We start from the raw sequence: 14733 nt of genomic DNA, 5'->3' as shown, positions 1-14733 counted from the left end.
GGCAGTTTATGCTGAATGAATTATTTAAAAAAGTATTATAACTAACAATATTGCACAAGCCTTGCAACCCCTCAAACTACACAGTTAAAAAAAAAAAAATAAGAGAGAGAAATAAACTCCATAAGGCAGGTTGGATAAATCTTCACACAGTGAGCTCACATACAATTAAACCCAGACAAGGAATGATACAAATTACTTTTTTGGTTTAGTCAGGTGTACTGCAGCCATCAAAGACCCACGGTTTAAAACTACAGAGTATGCTTTAACCTCGCTGATCATATAGACCTATGACCACTTTCTCATCTCAATGGTCCCAAAATCCAACAAGTACGTTCCTTTGGAGCCCCCATTTCCTGTCAGCATGCACAGTTACACGTATTACCTAGGAACATTCCCAACATTCTCATTCTCTAAGATCCTTAATCTTAAATATGCTGCAAGCAGTTCTAACCTCAGTTTCATCCCAAAACTGTCTTCCTCCTCTTTAAATCAAATATATTAAGGCCCTCTGGGAATAAAGGCACCATGCACTAATAAATCCAGCTGTCTACCCACATCACGCATCCTTAATTTCTAAAATAAACATCTGTCAGAAAGCCAGAAAAACTGTCAAAATCCTCCAAGCTGAAACGCAATAACGATTTATGGAACTTAATTAACCGAGTAGCTTCTCACACCAGTGTCTCCCAGTTCATACGCCCCTGCGGCTGTTTGACAGCATTTTCTGATTCTAATAACAGTTATGCAACTGCGCACAAAGAACAATAACCACTTATCAGCATTAATTAACCAAAAGAAAAGCCACCCACACCAGTATTTTCCCCGTTCTGCAGTTCCACAGCCTTGTACAGTTTCTTAGTTCCTCAGCCCTTAAAATAATAACAACAAGCTTTTCATGAATGTAAATCAAACGTATTAGTTAGTAAACTCTTAATGTTAAGACTAAAGGGATCTTTACTCTCAGAACCCAGAATGGAATAGGCAGGAAGGAGGGAATACACCCTGAATGAGATGCCAGTCCACGGCAGGGCACCATGCACACACACATTCATATACTTATTCACACCTAGCAGCAATTTAGAGTAACCTGTCCCCCTACCAGCATGTTCTTTGGGATTTGGGAGAAAAATGGAGAACTCAGAAGGAAAACACAGACAGAAAGAATATCCTGAGGCAGCAATGATATTATGCCCCCTAATGCATTTCACCTGCATTTAAATTTGTATTTATTACTTGATTTTAATCATTGTAGACTGCTCGTTTGATTAGTGTTTCCAATATTTTTTCTATTATTGTATTATTTATTTATTTACTATTCATTATTTCTGCATTACCCTGTGCTGTTCAAATATGTCCACATTACTACTGATTGATCAATTTCCAACTCTGTAGATCGACTATACAGGCACGATCCAACATGTATTAACAACCTCCTTTTAGTGAATCAGAACAATTGGCTCTGATCAACTCTTTTGGCTCATTCCCAGTTTTTTCAATACTTAGATTTAGCTCATTTGGCTGACACATATCCAGAGCAACTTAAAGCTCAGCTAGATGTAACTGAACAGCTCAAGGGTTTAAGGGTTCGAGTGTAGCCAGCTGTTTACAGGCCTAGACTACATAACTTTGAATCTGTGACATTTTTATGGAAAGTCAAGCCAATACCCTACCAAATCTGTGATATAGTTCAGACCATATTAATTCAGCTTAATTCAATTTTATTACGTGCTTTTAACAATAGGCATTATCACAAAGCAGCTTTACAGAAATCTGTAGGTTTATATTTAGGGGCCATTTACACGACAACATTTTCAGCCAAAAACGGGAAACTTTTTAGGCGTTTTGCCTGTTCGTTTAAACAACAACGGCGTTTTGGGGACTGAAAACGCATATTTTTGAAAACAGGTTCCAAAGTGCAAATTTTGAAAACGCCGCAGTTATCGTCTCCATGTAAACACCCAATACAATCTTAGAAAACGGTGACGTCATGCGCGTACGTAGTACGTGTTAGGTATGTAGACATGCGCAGTACGTGTCTATTGTAAAGGCAAGCGCAAACAAACAAACAACAATGGCGGAGTACATGGTAGTGTTGTTGCTGCTCAAGAGTTTGCTAACGCTTCTTCAGCAAAGTGTGGATTTACTTCGCCAATATTAAAACCAACTAACAAGGTGACAGCGCCAACTACTGGCCTCGCATACGTAATACAGCGTTTTTGGCCGTTATCACGGATATGTGTAAACGCGAATCGTTTTGAAAACGTTGTCGTATATACGTGAAACTTTTTGAAAACGCAAGAGAAAAACTTTTCCATTTTTGACTACATCGTTGTCGTGTAACCGTAGCCTTAGATCCCTAATGAGCAAGCTAGCTCAGAGGTCAGTAGTAGGTCATTTGCTACTTTAACCAGTGCTGTCTCAGTACTGTGATGATGCCTAAGTCCTGACTGAAGAAAATTATTCATGATTTCATGAATGATTCAAGTATCGGCTTAGCTGCTGAGCTACAACCTTTTCTAGGATCTTAGAGATAAAGGGTTTGATATTGACTTAGGATCAAGGCCAGGTTTCTGCTGCTGAATATTTCCCCCTTAATTTCCCTATATAGGCCTCCCTCACCGTTTGTCACTGTGAAGGCGATATACAGCATATGATTTAGACCATTTTAATATGCTATATATCGCTTTCAGAGGTGATGTTATATTATACCGCACCCATCAGTTTCATAAAAAGTGGCTAATCAGAAGCACCTTGTATTGATTTGCAGTCACTTCGTGTACATAAAGTGTAACCTAAACCATGTCACACCACAACAGAGCCACCAGTTCTCCCCTAATTTGTCACAATTTGTCATCTGTAGATTGTTATATAAGAGCACTGTACTGGGGCAGCAGTAAGAGATATACCAACCTGAATTCAGACACTTACTAGTGAGTGGGCCGTAAAAGTATCATTGTGACCTGCTGTCGCATAAACAACGCAAATGTTACCATTATATAGTGAATGCAGACACTACAGAATGGCTGTAAATAATGCACTATATGGTAAATAGGGAACAACTTTGGACATACTTTGCCAAATAGTAACACCGAACTGGTATTCACACATGCAATCAGTGCTGAAAAAACATGACAGATCTATTTCCGAATGGTTTTCTGAAATGATCTCAAAAGTGATTTAAAATTTACCACAGGAATGTAGTTTGTAACCTGCCTAACAGGATTCTCTCCTATGCATACATACCAAAGCAGCAACATACCAAAGCGGCGACATACAAATGACTGTTATTGAGCACACACACACGCACACACAATCCAGATGTGATACTTGAATTTTATTCAGGCATCTCCAAACCCATTTGAACTGTCTTAAATTAATCACACCTGTCACAAATCACTGAGACAGGATCTTTGCTTCTTTAGAGGCTAAGTAGTGTTAGCATGTTTCAAAGTGCTTTCATTAGAGTAGGATTTACAGTGAAACCAGCATGTTGACATAAAAAGAAAGGACAATCAGAAATAAGACTGCAAGAAGAGTCATACATGTTGAGTCGGCTGTCCTACTTTGAACGGACCCGGGTTGCCAGATCCGTTGATGTAAATCCACCTTTGCTGATAAAACTGCATAGATATCAATGGTTACCCCAGACGTCTCATACTGGGTAAAGTGCCAAGTCCTAAATGTTAGAATAATTGTACAAAGAAGGGAGAAGCCACAGAGGCCAATTTCTCTCCTGCTCTCGTGTGGTTAATGAAGTGCAAAGCATACCGCAGATGTTCCATGAGTCCGCCATCACCCACTTAGCTACGCTTATACAAGGGGTAATTCAACCAAAGCACGCCGATGTGGATAAGAATAAACGGATGTTAATGTCCACAGCTAGCATGACCTCATCAGCACAGCAACAGTGGCTTTCATTCATTGCTAGCCACATTAGTACTGCTTGTTCTGACAATTAAAGAACAAACAAGAAAAAAAAAATAAAAAATTGTACTTAGTGCTTTAGAAGCAAAATGCATCAAATCGAAAGAACACTGGAGGCTAATAACTGGCACAAGAGGCATCAGCCTACAGGCCTACGTCTTTGATATTACATCATGGGGAAGTTAAATAAAACCACATCATAGTATATGAGATTTGATGAAAGAAAATCATCAGATCAAAATGTCTGATTACCAATACTGATGTGAGTTTTGTTCTTGCATTACAAAATGAGCATGCAAAAACTGACTAAACTAACACTTCATTCTCTTACACACATACAGCCAGTCAGTCAGCGAAGTGCATCGCTGCTAAGTATAATGCGGATTTTCAACCTTGCCTTAATCCACCCTGTCACCATTTAAACTTTATACACAAATACAAACAGGCAAAAATTGTTCATTTCCTGCTCGCAGAGGAATATAAGGGAACGTAAAGGAAAAAAAAGGCAGAAAAGAGAAAAAGAGGCAGATTACAAATAAAGCCTGAATCAAACGCAAAGTCCGCTTTCCCCCTCAAACAGTATTCTAGAGCATCAAAGAGTCTGAGTTCTTGTAATTTTTTTTCTTCAACAAGCCCTTACAAGGCAGAGAGAAAAAGAGAAGATGTATATAAATGAGCACACATGGCTGAAAGTACAAATCTTTCCCTGTTTGTGATTATTGCTGTGATTCAGATGATGCCTGAGGAAGTGGTGAGGAGGCTTAAGATTTAGTCTGCTTGATAAAGAGAGGGACAAAGGTCAGATGGAGCAGGAAGACAGGGAGGATGGTGAGTTAATGCCAGTGCAACATGATGAAGGCCTCCATTTCATCAAGACGGTCCTCAGAAACAGGTGAGACCTGATGTAGAGACAAGAGGAGGGAGAGAAGAGACAAAGACAGGTTCAGGAGGTTGTTCAGAAACAGAGGACGTGATCTGAACCTGGAGTCAAATTAGGATTTTGAGGTAAGATCAGTGGAGCTCGATGAAGGCCTCCATTTCCTCTGAGACGAGCCCCTTGTAGGGGACTCTGTGTCTCTCGACAGCCCGGGCAGCCAGGCATTGCAGCGTGACATGGCTGAGAGGGTGCAGTGCATGCCTTGCTCCGCCCGCCTCCTCCAGCAGCTCGTAAGGCATCTTGCGTTGTGCATTGGTTGCGTCAAAGTGTGCTCCAGAGTGCACCAGCAGCGTCATCAGTTTGGGGCAGCCATTCCGGGCTGCCACGTGAAGCGGCGTGTTGTTGTCCGAGTCACGCGAGTCTACGTCAGCGCCACACTCCAGCAGCAGCGCAGCCACGGGCAGAGATGGGAAACGCCCCACTGGGTAACGGCCCACCGCCGTCGTGTCCTTATCCACAGCCATGTGCAGGGGCGTGAAGCCATTCCGGCCCCTCGGGTTCAGCTTGAGTAGCCGGTACACGCTCTGCTTCTTCTGGTGCTCCTGTGCCGAACTGCACTCCAGCTTCTCCAGCAAGAATATGAGGTGGAGGATGATGGAAAGGGCTTTAGTGAACTGCGCCGCATCAGGCTGATTATCCCGCTGTGCCACGGCCCGCTCCACCTCACGCACGCCCTTGGCCAGGACGCCCATCAGGTCATGGAAGGCAACGCGGGCAGCTGGCGCACCTTTCGCACGGTCTTGGAGGACAAAACTGAAAAGCTCGGCGAATGACAAAAAGCTGCTGGCTGTCATGGGGCTCAGTGGGTCCAGGTTGCTCTGCTGCATGTCTAGTGCATATTTCCACAGACTGACACAGCGCTCAAAGTCTCCCGAGTCAGCGTAGACAGCACCCCTGTAGCGAATGTAGTAAGATGTGTCTGGGTGTGAAGGGCCCAGGATGCGCTCTCGGACCAGGAGTGCCTGCATCCGCATTTCATCCGGGTCGGTGATCAGGGCCTCCAGCTCCTCCGCCGTGTTCACCTCTCGGGCGCAGTCGTACGCTGGAACGGGTGGGCCAGGGGGTGGCTTGGCCAGGAAGCCCGTTCTATCTCCTGCTTGTCGGAGCTCCATTGCTCGTCGCCAGTAGCGCATGGCGCCCAGCAGATCGCGCTTCTTGTCTACGTAAGTTGCGCCCAGGAGCTCCAGGGCATCGATGCACTCCTCTCTCGAAGCTCTGGGCTGGTGCACGAGGTACTCTACGATGTTGGTGTGACCGGTAACGCTGGCGGCCAGCAGTGGGGTCATACCGTATCCGTCTTTCTCCATCCTAGCTTTGCACTTAAGCAGCATCTTCATGATGTCCAGACTTCCAGACTCGGCGCAGTCATGCAGCGCAGTGTTGCCTTTCACGCTCTTGCGGTTCACGTCAGCGCCGCGCTCCAGCAGAAACTTGGCGATTTCTCGGTGCCCTTTATAGCAGGAGATCATCAGGCATGTGTGTCCGTGGCGGTTCGCGACCTCCATGTCGGCGTGATGTTCGACGAGATACCGCACGATTTCCAGGTGTCCATCGAAGCAGGCAGCCCTCAGGGGAGTGGAGTTGGTGAGGGTTGTGTTATTAACCGAGGCGCCGTGTTTTAAGAGAGTTTTCACAACCGGCAAATGCCCCGCGGCAGAAGCCGCCCAGAGCGGAGGAGCTCCTTCAATCGTCTCGCCATCAAAATTAACCGAACCCCCGAGCTCTACGTTCGCCTTACAATATTCAAGTAAATAATTCACCACCTCCAAGTGTCCGTACCGGGAGGCGACCAGGAGCGGCGTGCCCCCCTGCGTCTTCTCCTCAGCGAGCGCCTCTAACTCCTCCGGAGTTTTGTTGCTCAGCAACTTCTGGATAAGTTTCAGTTTCCCGTCTCTCGCCGCGTTAAACACCGCAGTCGTTATATCCATTTTCCCCGCATGTGTCTCGCTCAGTCTCTCTCAATGCTCAGTCTGCGTGGAAACAACAAAACAAAGTTTCCCCTTCACGTTTAAACACAAAAACCTTAGTGAACCTCCGCCTCTGCTCTGCATTTTCTGCCATTTTAAGGCTACAATCAAAATGGCGTCGGTGTTGTTTGACACACTTATGTTTACTGTGTGCGCTTGGGATTCTGGGTATTGTAGTTCACAACGGTTACCTTCATTGTTACCTTCATTGTTCTCCATCTGTTACCACTAGAAATACAATTCACATAATTCATTACACATATCAAACGTCTAACGTCACGTTTTATTCGCCGAGAATTAAAGGGATTGTAGTTTTATTAGCAGCCATTCAACATTTGAGGTAATAATTTTAAAGCCAATTGGACGTCATTTAAAAAAAAACTACATTCCCATGATGCATTTGAAACTACTAAAAAAAGACTGACTAGACTGAGAGGAATTACAAATATTTGTAGTGTTACTGTTTGTACAGCTTTGCTTATTTCAAATTTTAATTTAACATACATTTGATTTACATTTTTATATTACGAAGTAGTATGTCTAAAGTCTATATGTTAAATTGTCATTAATATGACATTTGAGTATGACAAAAACTTTAAATACAAATGAAATATGGGCTATGGTAATTCATCATCAATTTTAAAATAATGCTTTATTTTTATGTACATGTTCATATCAGGTACACAAACAATACCCTGTATACACAGTCTACATAATCTAAAAACATCTGACATTCTTACTGCATTGTTCCTTATTTTAATTACAAATAATAATAATAATAATAATAATAATAATAATAATAATAATAATAATAAAATTAGCACATAATCAAAAACAAATGTCAGAAAAAAAAACATAGGGTAGATGAATAATCTTACTGTTCTGGTGCATTACAGTAAAATGTGCATTTTATGAAAGCTTGCACAGATAAGACTTTTCAGAAGCTTTGTGATTTGCAATCGACTGTGTGGTAAATTTAGGCCATGTCGTGTTTTGTCCTTTGAGCCTTCTTCTTTTCCTGCTTCTGCTTCCTCTCCTGCTTCTTTTCCTGCATTTTCCTGCATATCATCATATGATCTTTATATTGGTCAGCTTTTTTTTTTTTTTTTTTTTTTGTAGTGAACATTTTTTGACTCTTGCAATAATCCCTGTTTTAGAAATGCACATTTTAAACCATACACCAAATTCCAACCATGGCATTTCCGTTATTCCGTCTATCCACCTTTCCCACGCTGCAGCTGGCAGGGGTCCGGTATGACGATTGCTCCCGGTGCTGAGAGGTAGACTGGGTTTTGTTGTTGGTCTCTTTGTTCAGTATCACAACAAAATCACTAGTCTTCCACCCAGCACTGCAGGTCATTCAGACTTCAATAGACAGACGTGCTGTATATCTGCAAGAAAAAATATATAGTACAGTGGAAGGAATCATGTTTACTATTTCTTATGTGAACGTGTGAATGCAATTATATAAAATCACATGGCTGGTTTTAATTGTGTTCTAAATGTTTTATTATTACCATGCTTTATAACCATCATGACGCTCTCTAACCCATTTTGTGATAAAAATCCTGTAAAAATCTCTGCATCATTAGCTTGGTTTAAATATAACAATTTGATAGAAGAGAGAGAAAGTGTGGGGCTAGTGCCTGTAACGAGCCCTCGCGCTGATGCTGTCCTTTCTTCTTCCGTAGCACCGGCTCAAAGTGGCTCCTCTGATGGACAGGCAGGCCCTGCCGTGCCATACAGGCACCCTCCCCTCTCTATTTTCTTCGCCTTTCCAACCCCCTCTTCTCTTTCAATACTTGCTCCTTCAAAACACACACACACAGACACCCACAGGAGCACACAAACTGTCCTCTTCATGTGGGTTTGTGTCCTCTCTCTGAAGCCTGTTGACATTCAGTTTTCCCTTTGTTGGGGTGAGCCAAGCCTCCAGCTCTTCTTGAAAGGTGTGTGTGTGTGTGTGTGTTTGTGGAGAGAGCAGGAAATAGCTGGAAAGGCAGAGGAAGCAGGATAAAGTGGGACTGGGTGAGAGAGGCAGCAATGAGAGAAAGGCTGAGTGGGAGAAAAGCGAGACAGCAGTGATGATAATAAACTGTAATTCTGTTTTCACAGGATGGTGGGTTTGATCCGAGCAGTAATGATATCCCCGCGGTCAGTGTCACCTGCTGTTCGCAATAATCCATCATAATCTGCTCCCCCAGATGAACATCATATCAAGATTCGGCTCTCCTTCCAGACTGACACACTCGCACACCCACACCCACACACCCACATGCACAGACACGCTAATCACGGTCCTTCATCTGTGCTGTGTTTCACGGGCAGCGCTGGTAGCTATGCAACAGGGCTGAAGCAGCAGAAGGGGAAGGGGGTGGAGAGAGATGGACATGGACGATGATGATGATGATGATGATGATGACTGTCCTCAGCAGCAGGCAGAGACAACTTACCTGTGGCTGCTCAGAGCTGCACAGATGCTGAGATTTTAGGTGCTAGGACATTATTGGTGTTGTTTGGGTTGGTCCTTTAATATCACTGCCCAGAGTCAACCTGCTGGTGTGGGTAGACTCAATCACAGTAGCATCTATTTATCAGAACATATGGCTCTTTAGATAACAGGGAATCATTAGATTAAATGAGGCTTGCTATTCATGGTTTGTAGCTTTTTGTCTGTCTAGTCATTACACCTCTTGTTTACTAGTGCATCCAAATCTTTTACAGCAGCTTTCTCAGCCTCTGTTTTATTTCCCTTCAAAATCCAAAAGAAACAGACAAGGCTCTCAGTTTTATAAATATACACACATCAGTCGTGACGTTTTTAGATGTCTAAAACATTTCCTGTAGCATTTTCTAAGCTAAAATTAAAGGCGAACAGGAAATCTGGACTAGGGAGCTGTTCGCCACGTCGGTGCTGAAATACGCCCTGTGCGCGCCCGTGGCCGAATCCCAAATGACTCCTTATTGCTAAATCCAGTGCACTACATAGGGCGCAGGAGCCATTTTGTTCACCCCCTATGTAGTGCGCTTATGTAGGGAGGACAGAGCCATTCGTGATTCAGTCCATGACATTCACCATTCGCTCTTCCGGCCGAGAAAACTTACCACCTGTTGCACAGAAAGTTTCAGCTCCTAAAAAGCGACATTACTCTGATTACTCTGCTTTTCTCGCGTGTTCCTGTATCGATAAATTGGAGATTAGAAATCTATTCGGTGCAAAATATTTTATTAAAAAAAGAGGCTAGGCTAAGATAATATGGCTGTTATAGCTCGTTATAGGCGAATGAAAAATGGTTTTTCAACCAAAACAACGCACACTCTATCTAACCTGAACGTCTGTTATAAGGTTGATGGTATGCTAATAGGCTACAAGTCTCGCGCGCTGAAGAAAAACGCCTCAGTTTGGCAAAACAGTCGAAGGCAAAATGTCGAAATGTCGTTTCAAGCTACACACACAGCCTAAACATTTTACTCACCCTGGCCTTTTTTTCCCCTCAAAACGCCGGACCAACAGGCGACAACGTCGGGGCATTTTTTCATATCATTATTATTATTATTTTTATCTTAATCAGGAACGTCGCGGCCGCTCCGCTCGTTGTCTCCGGCTGCCGTCGAAGCAAGTGTCAGTCATCTGGCCCCGCCCACTTTGCGTCGCACGTAGCCGTAGCGGTGATGTTACTGGGCGGCTCGCGGAGAGATGAAAGCCTGTGTGTTTATATACTGTCCGCGCCAGACGGAGGGACGGCTTATTACCGGTGACGACTCCACGATCCGGCCAATTGCATTTCCCCTCTCTGCTTTTTTACAAGCGCCTTCTAATCACCAAGGCTCTCAGGCAGGCAAGAATAAAAAAAAAAATAAAAAATTATAACCAATGAAGCCATATGCTTCCTAAATATACTCTCATTAGACGCGTAAAATGTCCAAAGTGCATGATGAGGCTTGTCCAGAATGACTCTGATCAGGCACGACCAAAATGGCCTCTGTTTTTCATGGGCTACGTCCCAAATTGCATGCTACCATACTAAATAGTAGGCCATGTTTAAAAAAAAGAAAAGAAAAGTACCCTACTGTTGGTTGCTATAGTTACTAATTTGTCATACTATTTAGTGTGGGAAGTAGCCAAGGTCTTGTTCCTTACAAGGCACATGCTGGAGTTTGCTCTAAAAGATGCTTATTTCCTTCTGTTTATTCGTTTAGACTAAAAAAACTGTGATATTCCAAGTATGTAGGAGACTAACAGTCTAATCCATCAGCACGGTTCAATATGTACAGTTTGTAGTGACAAAAAAAAAAACAAGGGAGCAACAGGAGGTGTCATATCACATCACGCTAATGAACTAGATTAGATAAAATTTTAATTGTAGCCTACTGTAAAAGGAATAAGCATCAAAGCGACAGGCAACCATTAATTTCCTATCTACATGCCCCGAGTCATGATTTTAGTGACAGCGACAGGCGACAGCTAGACAAACAATGTTTGAACTGAGATTTTTTTTTTCAACTCTATGCAGATTAGATATGAAGCCATAAAGCGACGAATCCAAATAATTGGTTCTAATGATTTCTCAGACCAGGGACTATGGTGGCTTAGTGGTTAGCAGGTTTGCCTCGTACCTCTGGGGTTGGGTTCGATTCCTGCCTCTGTGCAGTTTGCATGTTTTCCCCGTGCTTCAGGGGTTTCCTCCCCCAGTCCAAAGACATGTGTTGTAGGCTGATTGGCATTTCCAAATTGTCTGTGGCTTGTGAATGGGTGTGTGAGTGTGTCCCCTGCCTTGTGCCCTGAGTGCCCCGGGCTCTGGGCACCCTGTGACCCTGTGTAGGATAAGCGGTACAGAAAATGGATGGATGGATTTCTCAGACCAATCGTACAACACGCATGGCCCAATGTTTCCTCAAGTTCCCCACTCACAGCTTTAGTTACTCACTGTAATTATTTCCTAAAACTGTTTGATGCCTAAACATGAAAGAAAACCATATATACAACTTATAACCGTGGTTTCATCTTCTCCTAAAATACTCGTAATTTATTGTCTATTGAAACATTACAAAGAAAAATAAAGCTTGAGAGGAAGTAGTAGAGTTTGTTGGTGACTCTGAATGGATGTATAGTAAGTAGTTTGCATTTAACTTGTTAAAAAGCATTTACATACTTTAAAAAAAAAAAAAAAGACACTGGGCAGTGTAGGCCCACAAGAGGCAACATTAATGGCTGCTACATGCCCATAAGAGACAAACAACAAGCAACATGAACGAAGGGATAGTGGGTACGTAGCCACTGAGCTTTGCAAAATGAATCAAGGTCTCGTGAGTCTTAAAACTCAAACACCGAACACTGGGCTTTTTATAAGGTAAACTTACCATATTAGTCATTTTGTAGGCAAACAATTACTTCAGTATTTCTGCTTTATCCTGATTAGGGTTGTGATGGATCTGAAGCCAGTCTCTAGAACACTGAGACATGCAGCCAGTCCCTTGTAGGGCAACATACACACACATTCACACACTCATTCACACCTAAGGGCAATTTAGCAATTCACATACTGGCATGTTTTTGAGAGGTGGGAGGAGACCCGAGATCAGAGAAAAGCCATGCAGACCACTGCAAAACTCCACATAAGCAGCAACCCAAGATCAGGATTGAGCCAGCGACACTGGACCTGTGCAGCTGAGCCACCATGCCGCAAATTACCGACCGTTGCTCGTCATAAATTGTCAGTCCCCGTGTACCACGCCAATTAATTGAAAGAGACCACCACAGGACCACTGCTGACTGGGTATTATTCAGGTGGTGGAAAATTTGCGGCACAGCTGTTACACTTTTTTTCATCCGTGCACTGTATGTGTTAATCGTCCTCTATACTCCATCAGTGTCATTTACTGACGGTTAGTTTTAGGTTGGTGGATGCTTCTCAATTTAGCAGAGACATTAAGATATTTCAAAATCCCACCGTTCCAATCCCAAGCTGCACCAGATGCACTCCACCGCCATGGCAGTGTGACTGCTGTGCTGAGAATGACCCACTATTCTGTGGTGCTCCCTTTCCATCAATACGTTGATGGGAGATTAACAGATTGCACATAACAGCAAATACACACTAAGTAATTGTGTATCTATATGTTAGGTCTACTTGATAAAACGGCCAATGAGTGTAGCTCTAAGGTAGTTGTACCCACCTTACAAGGTAAGTAACTAACACGGCTAATGAATCTATTCATCTTTCCAGGGCTTCACTCCACAGATCCTACTTTTTTTTTTTTTTTTTTTTTGATGTGGCCTTTTTTGCATCTAGAGAAGTGTTATTCATCGTAATTCATTATCATAGCAATAAAGAGAAGCATGTGTTATGTGTACATACTGTGGTAGGCTCATACATAATTCAGTTTACTAAGCTTTATTGTTAGGTTTTTTTTTTTATTCTTTCAATTCTGAAAGAATTCTTTCATTCAAGAGGTTACAAGTGTACTCCTAGAACCAAAACCACGTCTCCACTGCTTTAAATAAAAACCTTTGTCTGTTAAGGACAATGTTCTTCACTGGGCATTTAGAAGGTTCTTATAGGGTTTGTGTCGATAGCCTCATCTCTCTAATGATGTGTGTGAACCTTAATGGAGCTTTAGAGGCTTTTTCATGGCTGAAGAGACACTGGTTTCTTGAATACACTGAAAATAATTTTGTTCCTTTTATCTCTTTTTAGGTTAATGACATCTGTGGAAATGAAATAACCTGCCCAAAATGAGGAAGAAAATAGTTATATGTTACGCTTCAACATATCAGGACTATGGACACCACTAAAGCGAAAAGGGAAAAAAAAAGTAAAATGCCATGCTGTGCTGAGAATGAGCCACTATCCAGTGATGGTCCCTTTCCAGTAATGGATGGTTGGGAGGCTAAGGGCTTTAATTGCATCTTGGGATCGGAAAATCTGTAAGGGAAAAAGATCCATATCACAAGGCTATTTTGGAAGGTTATCCAGCATTATTAAAAATATAATAAGTTCCGTCTATCATTGGCATTGCTAGATTTAAAATTTGTTGTGGTGGGTACAATTTAGAGCATTTTACTTTCCTTTGCAAAAATTATTAAAATATAATATAATATATTATTATAATATATAATCAGCTATATAAACAATATGCATCTCAGGTAAAGTGGCTGCTCTGCTACAGTAATTTTTTTTTCATCAAGGATGCCGAAATTCTAGACATCATACTGAGCTTTCATAAAACAGCCACAGTGGTTCTTTCTACAAGAAACAACCATCCACACATACACACTTATGCCTCAAAATGGCCGTTTCCCATATGCTGAATGTATCATATAGCCATTAATATCTCCACTGTGTCTATCAGTTGGTGTACCTGACCATTTCTCTATAGCCTATAAATATGTATTCAGTAGAGCTACACATCCCTGCCTCCACCCAGCCTGTGTTTTTGAGGAAGCGCTGATGCAGAGCCTCTGCCTCAGGTAGCGCAGAGCACGAACAGTGTGTGTCCACAGGTGCTCTCTGTGAAGATACTCAATTTGCAAATGAAACCTTCCCCTCTTCCTCCACAGATGTCACCAGAGTGAACAGGACTGGCTAACATAATAGGAAGGTTCATTGTGCCATGGTGGCTCCTGGGGCTGCTATTATGGGTGGATTAGGACAGATCGCAAAGGCCCGAGTCTCTCAGTTGCGATGGAAGAGGGATTATGCATATTGAAGACATCCCATTCATTATCTTTCTCCCTCTCCCAGATCTAAAATGCCACAGAGCTTCATTTTGGAAGCTGCATTGAGAGGGTTCTTGGATGAGGCATCTTTAAATCACAAAGGCTTCATGATTCGGATGGAACAGAGATGTGATTTGGCATCAAGGCTACACCTGATGGTTCCACAGCAGAAACCCGACTCTGGT

The 14733-nt window shown here is 42.6% G+C and overlaps 1 protein-coding gene across 1 annotated transcript; it reads right to left on the bottom strand.

The window, feature by feature from the left end:
- Window positions 1-3319: 3319 nt before the first annotated feature.
- On the bottom strand, window positions 3320-6962 carry fem1a (fem-1 homolog a). Its single transcript, XM_026925726.3, has one exon. It carries the CDS (start codon window positions 6787-6789, stop codon window positions 4936-4938), a length of 1854 nt encoding a protein of 617 aa, XP_026781527.1. The 5' UTR covers window positions 6790-6962; the 3' UTR covers window positions 3320-4935.
- Between the last annotated feature and the right edge of the window lie 7771 nt (window positions 6963-14733).

This window comes from Pangasianodon hypophthalmus, chromosome 21 (genome assembly GCF_027358585.1).
Source record: "Pangasianodon hypophthalmus isolate fPanHyp1 chromosome 21, fPanHyp1.pri, whole genome shotgun sequence".
Classification (NCBI taxonomy): Eukaryota; Metazoa; Chordata; class Actinopteri; order Siluriformes; family Pangasiidae; genus Pangasianodon; species Pangasianodon hypophthalmus.
This window is presented reverse-complemented; position numbering and strand designations above follow the sequence as displayed.